This window comes from Athene noctua, chromosome 3 (genome assembly GCF_965140245.1).
Source record: "Athene noctua chromosome 3, bAthNoc1.hap1.1, whole genome shotgun sequence".
NCBI classification, from domain to species: domain Eukaryota; kingdom Metazoa; phylum Chordata; class Aves; order Strigiformes; family Strigidae; genus Athene; species Athene noctua.
In genome coordinates, this window is record NC_134039.1 from 47,637,892 (window position 1) to 47,655,709 (window position 17,818).

Below are 17,818 nucleotides of genomic sequence, written 5' to 3' on the forward strand. Positions count from 1 at the left end.
GTACATAAACATATTCTGCAAAATCTTCTAATTTTTTTGACAGCTGATAGCCAGCCCCTCTACGGAGGTAAGTCAGTTTGGTACGTCAGAGTCCAGTGAAAGTGTGGCAGTTCATTATGTTTAAGGTCTGCTCCTGTAATAACTGATAGTTTTGTACCTGAGTGATGGTAGTTCTGCAATGTGGAGCCTTTGAGCTCACCTTGCTGGCTTGAGAAACAAATTGTATTCATGTTTTAGCCACTAGGCGTCAGAGAACTCATTGTAAATGAAACATCCTGTCATGAGCCTCAACTTCATATAAGCCTCAGTAGTTACTGCTATTACTGTTGAACGGCAATTTGAGAGGATAACTCATCTTTTGGGATTTTAGAAGTGCTGGGATCGTACACCAAAGACAGTCTCCTTTACTGTATTCAAAAAAGCAGATGAGTGCTGCTGAGTAGGAGTCAGTGCAGAGCTGCTCAGGAGTCCCAGACTGCTTATTTTGCAGGGTGGCATTCCAGGCATTTTCACAACAATAGGAATTGACTAGTTAAAGCTCTTCTGGTTTTTCCTCTTTGTTGCACAGTTCCTTCCAGTGTGACTGGAGTAACAGTAAATAACTCAGGTCGCAGTGACTACCTCAGTGTTTCTTGGCTGCCAGCTTCTGGAGATGTGGACAGTTATTTGGTAACACTCTCTCACAATGACCAGATTGTTCAGACTCTCACCATTTCCAAATCCTTCAGTGAATGCTCATTCAGCAGCCTTACTCCTGGGACGCTTTACAATGTGATGATAACCACAAAGAGTGGGAAGTATGAAAATTATTCCTTCGGCCAGGAACGAACAGGTAAAGAGAGCCTCTGAGCAAATCAAGTCACCATAACCACTTTGTGTAGCTGTTATCAATGAGCTTTCAATATCTGACCAAACTGGGATGGGTGAGTAGGGGTTGGAGGGTCAAACCGTAAAATTACAGCTTTACAGACTTAGCTTTATTCTTATGCCCCTACTGCTGCTTTATATCATAAAAAATTACTTTAGCATGAATAGAAGTCATGTGTCAGTCCTTGTGAATGAGCAGAAATCATGTATCAGTTTTGGCTCAAATGCATTTTCCTGCCCTTCACCCCTCTACTTGGCTTTTCTAGTATATCCTGCAGAGCATCTCCCCAAAAAGTTACTTAAACACTGAAAGAATGGGATAGGATAGGCTAACTACTAAAATATTAGTAAAATGTCACATAAATGAGTAACACCCATGTCTTGGTTTTGGCCATGTAACACCCAGTCTGTGGTTTTGGTCATGCAGTGTTCAAGGAGATCATAACAGAAGTAGAGAAATTTCAGAGAAGGGAGACAATAATGAGAGAAACTTCCTCAAAGATTAAAAAGACTGAGACTTTACACTTGGTAAACCAGTAGAATAAAATAAAGATATTAAGTGGTGTTAAAACGACAAAAAAATACCAAGTTAGTGCAATTTTAGTCTTCTCATGATGTAAGTGAAAATACAAGTGACAGCCATTTAAATGAGGAGAAGCAAATTCAGGATTAGTGTGAACCTGTGGAACTCACTGCTATAAGCAAAACTGACCAGGTTCCAAAAGACCAAAAATTGGAAAGGCAAACCATTGTCATATGACGTAAAGCAGCCTGTAAACTGCAGTTACTATTTTAGAGAGTAGGGTATTGCTTAAATCCACATTGTGGCCTTTTTGCAACTTCCTCAGAAAAGCCTGGTAATTACCACAGATATAGTCCACTACAGCAACTACTGTTACTTCAGGAAGTTATTGCTTTCTAGATCTTTAATTGTATTTTTTCTTGCAGTCCCTTCAAGTGTTCAGGGACTTACTGTCAGCAATTCAGCCAGAAGTGACTACTTGAAGGTGTCCTGGTTACATGCCTCTGGATATTTTGATAATTATGAAGTAATCATCAAGAACAACCATGATTTCATCCAAACAAAAAGTGTCCCAAAGGATGAAAATGAATGTGTGTTCACTAATCTGGTCCCAGGGAGGCAGTACAGTGTCACAGTCAGTACACGGAGTGGGAAATATGAAACTAGTGAAAGGATCTATGGCAGAACAAGTAAGTAAACACCCAGGAAACATCCTGAGACACTCCAGGATTTTTTTTCTATTTACCATACCTGGTCTCAAAAATATGGTCTGATTTTAACATGGAATGTTGAGTGTGACTCTTTAAATGTGTGTCATTCCAAATATGGAAAGCATTATTTAGTTTATGATCAATGTTTAAGTTACAGTCATATAGTAAGTGAAAGAAGAGACCTGTGCCATGAACTTGGAAAGCAAATCTTGAAACATGGAAAACAAAACTAGTTGTACCAATTTCTACATAAACTTAATATTTTAAACTATGCCAGAATGTACAAGTCAGTTTTTTCTGGTCATGGAAATGCGTAAGGAGTAAGATAGGCTAGACCTCACTCTACTGAAATTACCCCAAGAACTGGAATTGGAGATCATGGGGTGAGAGTGGTAAGGTGGCTAGTTGTGAGCCAGCAGCAGTCTGGATGCAATCTGCCTGTCCTCACCTAGCCCTACATGTAAGCTAATGAGCCATGCTAAGAAACAGAGTTTATTAACACCAATGTAGCACTGAGCAAAAATAACTGATTGGGAACTGCACAGTGTGGTGCTGCATGGCATAGATGGATTGCCTCGGGTCTCCACTAGCTCAGGCCTCTTTGCACCGCAGTTGTACATGCAGATCTTACTCAATTTTTATTGGCTATGCAAACTCCCTGCAGGGTCTGGTATTACTCATTTATTGCTGGTAGATTGTGGATTCCCTGTTCTGAAATGGTTCCTTCCAGTGCTAGATATGGTGCAAACTACAAACAGCAACCCTTGCAAATAAGTGCAATCTACTACTTTTCCTAGGAAACTGAAAAAGTTTGAGCTCAGAAACATGGATTCAGAGCTGTTATTTTTTTACTGTCATCTAGTAATAAATACTGAGAAGTTTCCTACCTTTCTTCTCACCTCTTCAGTGCCAGAGTCAGTGAAGGAACTGATTCTTAGTAACAGGAGCACAGAAGATCTGCAGGTAACTTGGTCAAAGGCTGAGGGAGATGTTGATAAATATGAGATTCAGCTCCTCTTCAATGATATGAAGATCTTCCCACCCATTTTCCTTGGGAACACCATTGAGGAGTATTGGTTCACAGCTCTGACTCCAGGACGTCTATACAAAATTCTTGTCTTGACCATCAGTGGAGATGCACAACGTGCTACTTTCATAGAAGGCCTGACAAGTAAGAAATAATGTTGTATTTAAAATGTGTTGAGGCTTCTCTAGAGGAAAAAATGAAGCACAAAAAAATCTTATTTGACCTCCTGTAACACTGGCACAAAGACAGCAGATTTCATTAAAAATCACACTAGTACTTCAGCCAATTTGATCTGTGCTTAATAAACATGTCATTGATGTCAATGTCATTGATACCAATGTATCAATGTCATTGATACCAATATTTGATTGTTGGCAGATAATCTGATTTGTTGCATAGGAATGGTACTGAGATGTCAGTGTTTGGGTTTCTGTTATTACTGTGCATGCCAGTTGTTTGCTCAGTATCTCTAGCTAAATCACTGAAGCTATTTTATGCCTCTGTTTAGCCACCTGAAATGAATGGGTGAGATTATAACTGCAAAACAGCTAACTAAGTGTACATAAAGAGCTTTGATTTTCTGAAATGTTTCTAAAACATAATTTGGAGAAGAGGGAGGTTATCCAGATAAAAGAACATCGAAACTTTCTTCTGTTAACCTACATTTTCTTTACTTGCCTGTAAACACACAGAATTTCTTTTCTAAAATGGCACAATCCTACACAAATGTCTTCAGCTTTACTTATGTTTATCCATGAGTGAAATTACTTGTACCAGTAAATGCTCTTTGTCCTTTGAATCATTTATTGTGGCCATAAAAATACAGGAATTAAAAAGTCTGAATCAATCAGGCAATTTCTGAGCAGGTGTCTTTGTGTTCTGGTTTTTTTTTACAGTTCCAAGTGTGGTCAGAAACATTCATGTGTCACCTAATGGGATGACAAACAGCCTGAAAGTGAGCTGGACTCCTGGAGGTGGAGATGTTGATTCCTACACAGTGACTATATTTCAGCAAAACCATCAGCTTGATTCTCAGAGTGTCTCCAAACACGTCTCTGAGCACATGTTTCACAAGTTGGAAGCTGGGGAGCAGTACCGGGTGGTGGTGCAATCTAACAGTGGCACCTTGCACAACAGCTTAGCAGCTTTTGGGAGAACAAGTACGTTTCTTTTGAGACAAGGAGCATGTCACATTATGTCTTCCCAGAAGCTGACCCTTATTTAGTAATGTTTATGAATGTACCACTGGATATGGGGACACCCAGACTCATGAGAAGTTTTTATATCAAAGAGCATGAGTCCTCACTCTTGCAAACAGTTAGGCATGGCTCTGTTAATACCAGTGAGATCTGTCATGTGAGTAGCATTACTTGGGTGAATGTGTGTAGAATTCAAGTCCCCAGCCTAAAGTGTGACTTCATAGGGTGAATGCAGTTCCATCCCTCCCCAGTCCTGTGCCTGTACCAGTCCAACACATACATCTGCAGGGCCTCATGTAGTCAAATACTGTGTTCTAGCAGAGCCCATTGCATGGTCAAGGCTTGTTAGACAATGTATTGCCCCAGTATACTGCATGTTGGAACACACAAAACAGTGGAACACCTTGTTTTTAATCCCCTGCATATGTTTACTGTGGCCTTGACTTTTGCGCAACAGGTGCTGGCTAACATTTTCTATTCTGTGTCACAATTTTGCACCAGTTTACCACTTCTTTAGTTTTCAGTTCTTTTTCACATATCTTAAGTGTTTCGGTCAGTTCATCTGACTCTCCTTCTCCCTCTTTTCATGATAACTTATATATCTCTATAGCTTCTCCATGTTCAGTTCAGATTTCTGTGATGCTCTGTAACTTCATCTGATTGTGTTTCTGTCTAGGAATTATTTGCTTGGGTAGACATATGTACAGATATTCCTTTTCCCACAGCTGAACATGCGAATGTATAAAGATATTTTCTAGTAATTACTGTATTTACAGTTGTGTATTGAATGGTCCATATTTCACCTGGTAACGTCCTGCCTTTAATTGTTGCTTCCAGTTCCAGCCTCTGTCCAGGACTTACTAGCCCATCATGCTTACAGCAGTCACTCCTTGTTAGTAACCTGGCAGAAAGCTCCTGGTGTAGCTGAAAGGTATGACATTCTGCTCCTGAACGAGCAAGGAATTCTCCTGAGCAACAAATCAGAGCCAGCTACTGCCAAACAGCACAAATTTGAAGATTTATTAGCTGGCAAGAAGTATAAAATACAAGTTTTGACAGTCAGTGGCGGACTCTTCAGTAAACGAGCAGAAACTGTTGGTCGAACAGGTAATTAGAACATCTTGGTTTATTTATAGTTCCCTCAGTCAGATCTCATTAAATATATGAATCATCTGTATATCTTGATTCTGGAAAGATTCTAGTTGGAACAGGCTCCAGATATTTATGCAGTATTCTTCCTGATATGTGCTTGGTATGTGAATCTAAAATTTGTTAGCATAATAATGTGGCCATGGTTCATAATAAGGATATTAAACTGAAGTGCTGAGTGCTTTCCTCAGACTATCTGTTATGGAACTACCCAAATGCTTTATTGTCATCAAGCTTTTAATTCACGGTCTCAGGGCTTTTAGTGCAGGATTTGATGTGTATACAGACCTCTAAACTTAGAGCCAAGTCTTGCAGTCTTTACTCAAAGCTCCTTGTGGAAACTGATGGACAGTTCCATGTACGCACGGAGTGGAGAACCAGGCCTGCTGGTTCCTATATAAAACTTTGTATTGGAGAGACTCAGTGGCATCTCATAAATGTTTTTTCCTTGCTTCTGAAAGTTGCTGTTGACATTACTTAGCTACTTGTGGCTTAATTGAAATGTGTTCCAGCCATGAGTTGTTACTTTATTAAAGGTTCAGCTTAGTGACTGAACACCTTGATATTTACTCTTGCATTTATCCTTCTTTACAGTTCCAGCAGCTGTCACAAATCTGAAGGTCACAGAGAACACCACTGACCGACTGTCCTTCAGCTGGACCACCTCACAAGGGGAACTTGATTCATATGACATCTTCCTATACAACCCAGACAAGTCCCTTCATGCCAGGATTTCAGGAGAGCAGCACCTTCATCAGTGTTCATTCCAGAACCTGCGGCAAGGCAGGATGTATCGAATGGTCATTGTTACCCACAGTGGGGACCTCACTAACGAGTCGTCTGTCTTTGGAAGAACAGGCAAGAATGTCTAAGAAAACCATCTGTCTCTAGTGTGGTGCTCATGAGGGACACCAGTGAGCTGTTCTGAGTCTGATGCTCATGCTAGATCAGAACTATGAGAAGTATCAAAATTATCTCTTATACATGAAAAGCATTAGACTAGTAACAAGGTAAATTCTGAATGATGTGATTAGAATAGGTAAAATGAAGCAAAGACCTTTACAATAGTTTCCAGGTACTCAGGTTGGGAGAAGGACATCCCAATGTATGCTGCTTAAGCCTTAAAGCAAAACAGCTGTCTCCCATCCTAAAAGTAATATTCGTCTATGAGTGCAAAAAGTCAAAGCAAGTAGGTTTAATGGGGTAGACAGTATACCAGAGAAATAAAAGTTGTTTCCCGTGGGGAGCTCTGGCTGCAGCTCTGTTTGTTCAGCCACATGTGGGAAGCAGAGTTTCCTAAGAAGCTCTAGCAGCCCTGACACTCTTGTGAAACCTTTCTTTATCCTCTGAGGCACCATATAGTAAACCCTGTGTAGGACTGCCTCTGGACAGTGGTGCACTTTCTTCAGCTACCTCAGAATTGGATGTTTCCAGACACTGACTGCAAAAAAGTTGTTTAACATTTGCAAAACTATCTATTATAAACATTTCAGCCTCTTTTGGGGGGACAGTGGCAGTTCAAAATAAGGAAGGAAACTATTGAGATAAACTTCCTGATGCTTCCTGGCTTTTTGGCCAGCTGTGGTGGCTGTCTAGTTTATTACATGACTGTCCTTACAGGATAAGTGTAAGGTCTGGTTGACCTTGTTTCTTCTCCTCACCCTAAGGATGTTCTACATAAAGTAATATTTATCCCCTTTTTTCAGTACCAGCCCCAGTTGTTGGTCTCAAAGCATCCAACCGAAACATGACAGACAGTCTGTGGTTCACCTGGGCTCCAGCAGCAGGAGATGTTGACTTCTATGAGCTGAATCTTTACAACCCAAATGGGACACAGAAAGAAACATGGCACAAGAAAGACCTGAAAGAGTGGCATTTCCAGGGGCTCATTCCTGGCAGAAAGTACACTCTGGTTGTGGTGACTCACAGCGGTGACCTGACCAACACAGCAAACACTGAAGGAAGAACAGGTAGAAGACACAAAATCTTTGGGATTTTTGTTTAGACCCATCTGTCAGAATTCATATTAGTTCTCAACTATGCAACAGACTTATTCTGAGGGAGGATTTATTGTCACTGAAAGTGTAAAGATAAAGGATATCCTTAAGGGCATTAAACCAATGTAGTGTGATTTTGTTCAGCATTGTTCTTCTTTCAAAGGCTCAGGAATATGTAATGTCTGTGAAAGTCACTACCATCAACACACATGCAGTTAACTGGCTGTGTACATGGGATAATATAAACCACTTCGTGATGCATGAAGAAGATAATGTGTCTTTCATTTTGTGTAAAAATTTGTTAAGAATCTCTTTTTTTTTTCCTTTTCCTCCCTGTCTGTGTAGCACCTAGCGCTCCTAACACTGTGTCATTTACTGATGTTGCAAACACTTCTTTATCAATCACTTGGCTGGGTCCTCCAGACTGGACAGACTATGACGATTTTGAGTTGCAGTGGTTTCCAAAGGATCCCCTTACAGTATTCAATCCCTACAGCAGCAGCAAATCTAAAGTACGCATCATCTATGGCCTGCGACCAGGAAGACTCTATGAGTTCAGTGTCAGAACTGTCAGTGGTGACAGCTGGAAGACATACAGTCAGTCACAGTCTGCAAGTGTGAGAACAAGTAAGTAACAATTTCCATTGCATTCTAACACTCAGTTGGAGAAGATGCAAAACTGTTAAATCTTACCAATTTGTTTCACAGTCAGTAATTTCCATTAATAAATGCATGAATGACAGCAGTGAATTCAGCTAGATTCTAAGCCCTTGCTGTGTGCAAGGTCAACTGTTTAAAGATTGAAAATGAACATATATTTACAATCTTCACATCCAGAAAGGGAGGGGTTGTTTGGTCGCAGAGCCTGAATCAGTCAGTTAAGGCTGAATATCCAGATTCTCTGACAGGAGGATATTGAAATAATCAAAATCTATCTGAACAATCAGACAGGAAGATGAATGAAACCCTGCTATACTAGATTTGAAACTGGAACCAGAGTGTTTCACTGCTCTGTCCATGTTTCAGTCTGTGTCTGTGGATCCACATCATCTCTAGCTCTCTAGTAACCTCAGTAGTAGACTGATTTGAAAAAATGACCTGAAATTGTAAAAATAAATGAGCGTTGGCAAGCCCTCATGTCACTTGGGGTGGGATTCAGCTCCAAATTGACAACTGTGTTTGGTAAGCTGAATTCCTCTTTAGAATTCATTTGGCATATTAATTAAAATAAGAGGATAACTACCCCCTGTATTTAATCACTTAAACATATATGTCTGCCACCTGAAAGGGAAATCCTGTCGTTGTTACATGTTATAAACGCTACTCCAATATTACATGGATAAAGCATACTTCTGTGGTGTGTTTTAGTAATATGGACACACCGCATGCTACCTAGGAAACCAGATCAGATGACAGTATCAGTACTGACTTATACTGTTGACCACATGCAATTTCCAAATAAGTTGTAACAGGGTTCTAGAAATCCATTGTTTTGCAGTATTGCAGTTCTTGTTAAGACTTCAGCAATTAGTTTTGTTTGCTTGTTTTCACAAATAATTACTGAATATTCACAAACTTGATGAGGCTGATGTCACTAGATCTGATTTCAGATGTCTGAAATGAGTTAATTAACTGTCAGCCTTGCCTAATAATCAAGCAGTCCACATTTGCAGGAGAGGTGGGAATTCTGGCTCCCAGCCTCCTGCTGTGATCAAACGGTTGATTTAGAATCTAGAGGCTGTAGAGTGAGCAGAGAGTGTATGATGTCTGTCCCTTTTCTGACTGAGCTTCAACTTCTCAACATTCCTCTAGAACCAGATAAGATACAAAGTCTTCATTGTCGGCCCCAGACCTCTACTGCCATTGCGTGTTCCTGGACTCCTCCTGATTCTGACTTTGATGGATATAGCATCGAATGCAAAAAAATGGACACTCGTGAAGTGGAATTTTCTAAAAGGATAGAAAAAGACAAATCTCTGCTTAGTATCATGACCCTCGTTCCCCACAAGCGGTATCTGGTGTCCATCAAGGTGCATTCTGCAGACATGACAAGTGAAGTAGTTGAGGACAGCACCATCACAATGATTGACCGTAAGTGGAATTCAGAGTTGTCATGAAGGGAGGCAGTGAGCAGCAATAAGCAATTGCTTATGTTGGTTAGACAGCAGAAGGAGTTCTGAACTCCATAATTGCCAATGTGTGGCACTTGTAATCTGCTGGCCAAAATAGAGTGAACCTGTCCCTTGGTCCCATTGTGACAAACAATGCAAGATTTTAGCTATTTTGCCTCTCATTACATTGCCAGACCTGCTTATTTGGCTCATTCATGAAATACACCCTAAGAAACATGACAAATGATTGTGTCACTTGGATGTTCAGCAGCAAAGATGTCCTCATCATCACATACCTTTAGTTATCTTCATGGTTGCTGATTGGCTTTGTGTGCCTGGCTGTTTCCCCTCATGGATGGTAGCTGTCCTCCGCACAAATATCCACCAGTAAGAATGGATTGTGGCACTGGGTCCACTTAGGGCTTTCTGTGCACTCTTCTGAGGTGCTACCTGACCAAGTCACCTGTAGGAGTTATACCTGAGGGAGGATCACAGATTTCCATAGCATGTGCTTTGAAAGGGCTTCTTCAATTTCTCCACTCAGGCTGCTGAGTGGAGGGTAGCGGTAACATCTGCAGGTGCCTCTGCACAGCCAGGCATCACCACAGTCAACAGCCTGCTGTTGCTGGCCCTAGAGCTGCTTCAATTTTTGCAGTACCTCTGGATTCAGTGGCACAGCACAGCATAGAGGCCTGAACCAGTCCAGGGCTAAACTTCTCAAAAAGGACAGGATGACCAGGACACCTGTAGTCAGGCATGCCTCTGTAGCTGCTTATTAAAAGCCACATTTGTATGAAATGCTAGATCATAAAAATTACGTTTGGTTTGGGAGCTAGTGAACTAAGCTACAGAGTTCAGTCACCAACCCAGCTTCTCCCTTCCCCCATCAATTGCCTTTTAATCGCAACCATGTCATCTCCTTCCTGTACCACAAAGGATGCTACAAATTCAGATGTAGTAAGAACTAGCTACTCACGTCACAAGAAGTAAGACTGTTTGAAGGTCGCCTGTTTCACATTCGTTCTTACATGTTTAGAACAGGGCTGCTCTCCCAGACTCTGGTTAACACTGGAGGCCCTCCCTCAAGAGAACACAAAAAAATGGCAGCTAGGCTTTGTAGTTCTAAGAGGTTTATCTAAACAACATATAAATGTGTGAATTATTGCTTCTTTTTTCAATCTAAAACCTTTTGAAGTTTAGGCACCTGCTTACATACTTGATATGTTTCCCATACATGCAATATAGTTTCAGTAATAACAGATTTTTAAAAGATTCAGCAATGTAGATCCTTAAAATCCCCACTTTTGCTGCATTGGTCCTCTGAAGATTTTTCCATATGTACTTCACTTTCTAGTTTACTTCAGCTATGTCACTGTTCTATCATACAAAGAGCATTTCCTATGGAAATTCTGCAATCAGTCTGGAAAATGGAACTCTGTAGTTGAATGCTGTGTCTGGCTGACTCAAGGCTGTTCCTCTGGAAAAGCAAGCAGAAATTTAGATGCTTAAAATAGGTAACTTCCTGTAGTGAGTGTGCTAAGTGGCTTCCAAATACCTGGCTTAAACTTGTGTCATTTTTAGCAGTTACAATTTCTGATTTCATAGATTTAGCAAGACTTTAATGCCTTTCCATGTGGGCGTCTGTAGGAATTCCTGCTGAGGAGCTTCCACTGTTACTATGGTTAACTCACTGCTGGCTTGTTTCATCCTTTGGCAGTTTCCCTGTGGGAGATGAAGACACTTTCTTGATTGCAAAGAGAACAGAACAGAGACGAGTCCAGTCAGCTAAGCATTATTACAGATTGCATTTCCCTTACTAGGCCTAGATCTCAGCAAATACGTAGATAATGCTTTCTATTTTTTTCCTCAATTATTCAGGTCCACCTCAGCCACCTCCAGATATACGAGTGAACAAAAAGGAGGTGCTGATTACCAAATCCTCCATCAACTTTACTTTTAACTGTAGCTGGTTTAGTGATACTAATGGAGCTGTGAAGTACTTTACCGTGGTGGTGAGAGAGGCTGATGGTAAGTGTCCTGATTTAATACTGTTCTCTCTATAGCCTATAGGAGTTACATAGGGAGGTACATACCTATCACTACACAGCAAAGGAGCTTCGCCTCATTAGCAGCTGAGTTTCATAGAGGTTTTGGATCTATACCTGATCCCTAGCCTGGGGACTGAGGAACTCGGTCATCCCCTCAGAGAGTCAGTAGCAAGTGCAGAACTCATCTAGAAGCAGTAGTTAGCTTCTGTACTCTAGGTTACGCTTTCATGTATGTTCAGGAAATGTCCATGGTAGGAGCACGTCCAATGCCATTGGCAGTAAACACAGAAGTATCTGCCTTGCTGCACACAGATCTCAAAAAATAGTTCATGTGTTAGGTGGGAATGCTAAGGCAACCCTTTTGGAGAATCTCAGTAAGCCACGCAGAGAAGGCAAAGTAGCATCGCCCAGGTGGTGTTTGCTTACTAAGGAAAATGTCTTTGCATGCAGCACTGTAGAACAGAACAGAAATTGCCCCTGTAGCATGCATGTAAGCCTCCCTTTCTGCAGTTGACCTATATGTGACAAAACAGATGGATGTCTCAACAATTAATACTTTGTCTTTAGAAGTGGCTTCATTTACTGGCATGCCAGAATGTATTTTGTGACCCTTGAGAAAGTTTCTTAATCTCTCTGTCCATCAGCCCTTAGGGAAAAAAAGCAGAGATAATATTTCCACTGTCTACTCTGTCATGTTTGTGCAGACTATAAAGCTCCCTGAGAAAGGGTCTACCCATTGCCATGACTTTGCCTACCTGAGTCTTTTACACATTATTGTAAGTTTCCACTCAGGGGACTCCTGTCATTTCCTATTGCAGCTTTTCTCTATATACAGTAGACTTGGCAGTGTGGGGTTTTTTTTTACTGGCTTTTTGAAATAGTTGATGGTATGATTCAGCACTCTGGATCACAGACATTCCTACCAACAGCACAGGAAAAAATGTCATAGCATTGAATTTGACCTGTGCATGCCTATTGCAGCATTGTATCTGGAAAAGTTACAGTGAGGTCTTGTAAGGAAATCTGTCTGAAGTTTCCCCCCAAAATAATAGCAAGACTAGTACTAGAAACAAGGTACCCTAAATACTTAGGCTTTGTATTCACAAGGTAGCCTGTGCAGCCTCCAAGAAATGCTAGGAAGTTGGATAAGAATATGTCTGTCAACAGCTTGAGCCTAAAACTGCATCGCATTAATGACTGTGGTATATAAACCTTCTGTCTTTCTGTGCTCATGATGTAGGTAGTGAAGGACCAAAGCCTGATGAGCAGCACCCATTACCTTCCTACCTGGAGTACAAACACAATGACTCTATACGCATCTACCAGACAAATTACTTTGCCAGTAGATGTGCTGAAAACCCTGACAGTGACTATAAAAGCTTTGACATTAAGCTTGGAGGAGAAATGGAGAATCTGGGAGGAAGGTGTGATCCAGATCATCAAAAATTCTGCGATGGACCTCTAAAGCCTCGGACTGCTTATAGGTTAGCCATATGTTGATAGTTGTGCTCTGTCACATTATTAGGCTGGAGCTGTATGGATGCCTGATACACTTGAGCTTCTGTAGATTAGTAACTTGAGTTATACAATGTTCTTTGTGTTTCACTGATTTTATTAAAGTTTTACCCATGCCCCCGTTCCACAGGTATGAACCAGTCCTTCACTAGCATGGGAATGCTATGATTAATTATGCACAAAACTCTGTGCAGTGAACATGTTTATTTCCTTCCCTCAACTTGATGGGGAGCTCTCCTATATCTGCTAAATCTTTGTTTGGAAAGAAATGAGACCATCAGCTAAGTCAAAACAGTACTTAACAGAAGGCAAAGATGCTTCACTCAAGTCTGTTTGGCACCACTACCCTACACCAGTCCTTTGGAACAAGCTAGAAAAACATGGAGGTTATTCTAATGTGTGGTGCCATCCTCAGGCTCCAGAGCTAGGCCCAGGTTAGCTGTAAGGTGCAGAACAGGGCAACTGCCAAAACCAGGCTCTGCAGTTACCCAGTGTGTGAAACGTCTCCAGTGCAGCTCAGTCACGCTCCTCCCGCAGGCAAACACTCTCCCAAGAGGTCGGCTCACTGGACAGCCACATGGACAGAAGGCATGTGCCAGACAGTACACATCATGCCTCTCAGCTGCTTCTTCATCGTCATCAAGACAGTGTTATCCTACCATAGTCTGCTCTCATTAGGACACGTTTCCCAGAAATTCAGTCCAGGAAATACTCGTGTTACCAGGACTGTAACAGTTCTCCATTATCACAGCCCTGCCCAGACACGTGAAGGGAAAACATGTTCTCACCGAGGAGCATTTCTCAGTACTCTTCCTCCCTACAGCTTCTGCTAGTCCTGCCTCCGGCACGGTCAGGCTGTGTGTGCCAGCAGCCAGAGCCCCATCTGTTACCTCTTCCAGGGTACCTCAGGGCCCTCCACCCATACTAGCTGGGATCTCCGAGCTATAGTATTTAATTCAGGTGCCTGCATTAAAAGCCATCTGTGTTCAGTGGAAAGGTTTTAATTATTTCTAAGGGGCAAATGAGTTCTTATTTTTCTGCTGTTGGTTCTGAACATCTGATGAGTTGTAAATATAACAGTACCGGTCTTTTAGGATCAGCATACGGGCTTTTACCCAGCTCTTCAGTGAAGACCCGAGAGAACTCCCTACACCGCTTTTTACAGACACCTTCTTCTCTTTACCGATCACTACAGAGGCAGGTTAGTTTCAGGCTTGTTTTTCAATGACTGTAGCATGTGATTATATATTGTGTCTCAGAACACTCACATGTCTAGAACTATGTGGGTGGAACAAAACTCACATGTCTAGAACAAGGGGTGGAACAAAACCAGACTGTTGTGCATGTTCTGAAGATTGCTCTGAAATGAGGCTGGAGCCATGGCTTATCCATCCTTAGTTTGAAAATTTAGAGGACTGTTTGATGGAGCTACTGACAATAGAGGAAATGGTGGACACTCGGTGAAGCTATCACCAAGAAAGCTTCAAAGTGCAAGAGAACCAAATTCCCATATAATGGGGCTGTGGTTTCTTGTACTGTAGTTGGGAGTAAAAGATTTTGTGTAACATTTGGAAAAAATAAGGGCAGAAAATGAAGGCTAGTTTTTAGCTAAGTGTTTAAATGCCTTACATTTCCCTGTATTTAACCATTTACTTTAGCTGAAAATAACATATCCACTGAGAGTTATTGATTTTTTGATTCTTTATATCTTTTCCTCAAGATACATAAATACACTGTTTTGTTTCTAGAGCCTCTATTTGGAGTTATTGAAGGTGTGAGTGCTGGCTTGTTTCTGATTGTGATGTTAGTGGCTGTTACTGCTTTATTTGTCTGCAGACAGAAAGTTAGGTAAGTTGAGTCCTTTTATCAGTCTCTGTTATTGAAGTCAAGTCAAATTATATTCATTTAAGCAATACAGTGTTTAAAGTGTAACTGTAAAATTGGAGGAATGCACTGAACTATTCCACAGATAACATCTATGTGCCCCAGCATCTGTACACTCTAAGTATAGAACTAATGAATTACATATTAAGAGTTCTATATAGTCTTGATTCAAATACATATTGATATTGGTCAGAATTATCTCATAGAAGATCTTTGTAACTTTTAATCTTCTGTATGTTTTACCATTCAAACTGATTGTCTTTTATCAAAAATGAAATGTTTCCAGTTAATTTTATCTGCATTGTAGATGGGAAGCTCTTGAAACTGCTAATTTACACCTTATCATTTCAGTTCCAAAATCTTAAGGTGTGGCATTATCTCAGTGTCCAAAAGATTTGTTCAAACTTTACTTCTTTTTTTTTTGTCAACTATAGTTTATTTCACATTATAGATGCATCTGAAATAGTGAATTTTAAAAAGTCAAATACTGTATATCAACTTTGAAAAAAGCCTTATCCATTTAAATCATTTTGCATGACTGAAAGAGATATGACATTACTGATGTGAAGTTCCTTGTGGTTTCTGAAATAAAGAAAATTCAGCGTTTCCATTACATGGTAAACTCTGAAAGTCTGAAATTCATTTCTTTTACTAATACAAGATTAGGTCTATTGTGTTTTGAATTTGCTTTTCGGATGCTGTAATTTCACATTGAAAAAACCCTATTTTCTGACTAGTCATAGCTTTTAGCTGGCATGGTTTTACCCTTTAGCAATGCTATTCTTAGGCTCTGTGAACAAATTCAGTGTATTGCTCTATATGCGGTCCAAAAACCAGAGGCATAAATCATTAGCAATAGTAAATAAAGCCTGCTTTTGCATGTATAGACTTGTGGGCTCCTAACCATCTCAGTACTTTGTTACATACAGAGCAGACTGTGAAGTGCAGATTCATGTGTTTTCCACCTTGCACATCTCATTGCATTTTTTTAGTGTAGATAAACTTCAGATAGAGTGTGGTTTCTTGTTGTGAGTTATATAGCCAACAGGACTGTAAGTATACTGGTATGGTTTTCCCTCATTACACACAAAGTGTTCTTTAAGGGAGTTGTATTGAAGGAAAAGATGGCAGTGAAGGGATGAAAGGCAACACTGACTGTATGGAGTCAATACCACTTCTGCGACTTTTTCGAAGCCTACTGTGGTGCTGCCACTTACTCATGCTGTGAACCTGGGCATCTCCTAGAGGCCTGGTCTGCAGAGTGGATGTGCTGGAAGCTGTAGACCTTTTACAGCTCTGAAAATCTACCTACATGTTCCTCTCTGCTTGTAGAGAATCAACCAGTTTAGGGTCAGTCTTAGCGTAGGACACCCTCCTCAATGATAGGCTGGGCTGTGAGTGTTTCAGAGCAAGAAGAAAGTCTTACTGTCTGTGCATGTGCATACACTCCACATCACTATTACCAGACTAAAATACAAGAAAACTCTGCACCACAGCTAAGAGCAACATCACACGGTCAAAGCCACAAATCAGACCAGACTTTCTTAAATTCCTTTGTTCCAACTTGCCAACTTTTTTCCAACGTAGGTTTTGTTATTGCCAGCTCTTAGCAGTATTAGAATATAATGGTAAAACAGAATACTTTCCTTTTTATTCCAGCAATGGCCACGAGAGACCTACAGCAAGGCTGAGCATTCGCAGGGACAGGCCACTGTCAGTCCATCTGAACTTGGGGCAAAAAGGGTAACATCAAAAGTTTTGTTTCTAAGAGCAGTATTTAACATGGCATCATGGATGAACAGTCCCATCTGGTCACTCACTGTTGAAATGTTTCTTTTTCTTTTGAAATTATTTCTAGGAACCGGAAAACTTCCAGGTAAAAAGAAAAAATAATTTCCTAAAAAAGCTTCTTGATAGCCAACTGGATAAATTATGACTGTGATTCATCCTGTGCTTTTCTTCCTCCTGTTGAATATTTTAGTCCGATCAAAGTCAGTCATTTTGAAGCACACTTCACCAAACTTCAAGCAGACTCCAACTACCTCCTGTCCAAGGAGTATGAGGTGGGATCCTAACCTAGGCAAAGGACTTGCTTTATGAAGGGGCGGGCTGACTGAATCAATAGATTAATGCATTGGAAAGGCCTGCATTTGTTTGTCTTATTCACACAAATCCAAATGAGTTTGGAAGTCTCACCTGAACGCCACTTGTCCTAAGACAGAAAGCATCTCTATTTGTCATAGCATCTTCTGATTGGCAGACTCTGCCAGATACCTATCTGGCTGAGGTCAGGAGCATTTGTGTGGCACATCTGTGTGATAAAGCATGGAAAGCAACTGCCAGCCATGTTGCTTTAAACCAGTATGATTAGTTATTTTATTTCAGTTTGTTTTATTTTAAAAAACACCTATTCCCTGTCTATGGCTATTGAGAGCTGATAAGCACTGTGTCCTCCTGTGTTGTCATGTCCTTTAATTATTTTCACCTCACATTTTCTTCCTTCTTTTTTTTGCAGGACTTGAAAGATGTGGGTCGAAACCAGACATGTGACATAGCACTTCTGCCAGAGAACAGAGGGAAAAATCGATACAATAATATATTGCCCTGTGAGTTTTAGGTTTGGTTGTGTAATATTACATCACACCAGCTATTTTTCTCTTTTTTCAGCAAGCCTAGTGGAAAAGTGAGTGCAGCCAATCCCATCCCTCCTTCCTGTCAGAGATGAAGTAGCTCTGCCAGCTCAGGTTCTGGTGTTTGGAGGCAGATGATGTATGGCCCTGAATGGCTT

At 40.8% G+C, this 17,818-nt stretch overlaps 1 protein-coding gene across 2 annotated transcripts in view; it reads left to right on the plus strand.

The window, feature by feature from the left end:
• Positions 1-17,818, plus strand: part of PTPRB (protein tyrosine phosphatase receptor type B) — a 64,866-nt gene that overhangs the window by 33,910 nt on the left and 13,138 nt on the right. For both annotated transcript variants that reach the window (XM_074902871.1, XM_074902872.1), the window contains 17 exons: positions 569-832; positions 1,816-2,079; positions 3,008-3,271; positions 4,024-4,287; positions 5,164-5,433; positions 6,070-6,333; positions 7,182-7,445; positions 7,818-8,099; positions 9,285-9,563; positions 11,462-11,611; positions 12,872-13,115; positions 14,241-14,347; positions 14,895-14,994; positions 16,690-16,773; positions 16,889-16,906; positions 17,012-17,093; positions 17,546-17,636. In XM_074902871.1, the coding sequence (XP_074758972.1) occupies positions 569-832; positions 1,816-2,079; positions 3,008-3,271; positions 4,024-4,287; positions 5,164-5,433; positions 6,070-6,333; positions 7,182-7,445; positions 7,818-8,099; positions 9,285-9,563; positions 11,462-11,611; positions 12,872-13,115; positions 14,241-14,347; positions 14,895-14,994; positions 16,690-16,773; positions 16,889-16,906; positions 17,012-17,093; positions 17,546-17,636 (3,291 nt within the window). The remainder of the gene's footprint in view (positions 1-568; positions 833-1,815; positions 2,080-3,007; positions 3,272-4,023; positions 4,288-5,163; positions 5,434-6,069; positions 6,334-7,181; positions 7,446-7,817; positions 8,100-9,284; positions 9,564-11,461; positions 11,612-12,871; positions 13,116-14,240; positions 14,348-14,894; positions 14,995-16,689; positions 16,774-16,888; positions 16,907-17,011; positions 17,094-17,545; positions 17,637-17,818) is intronic.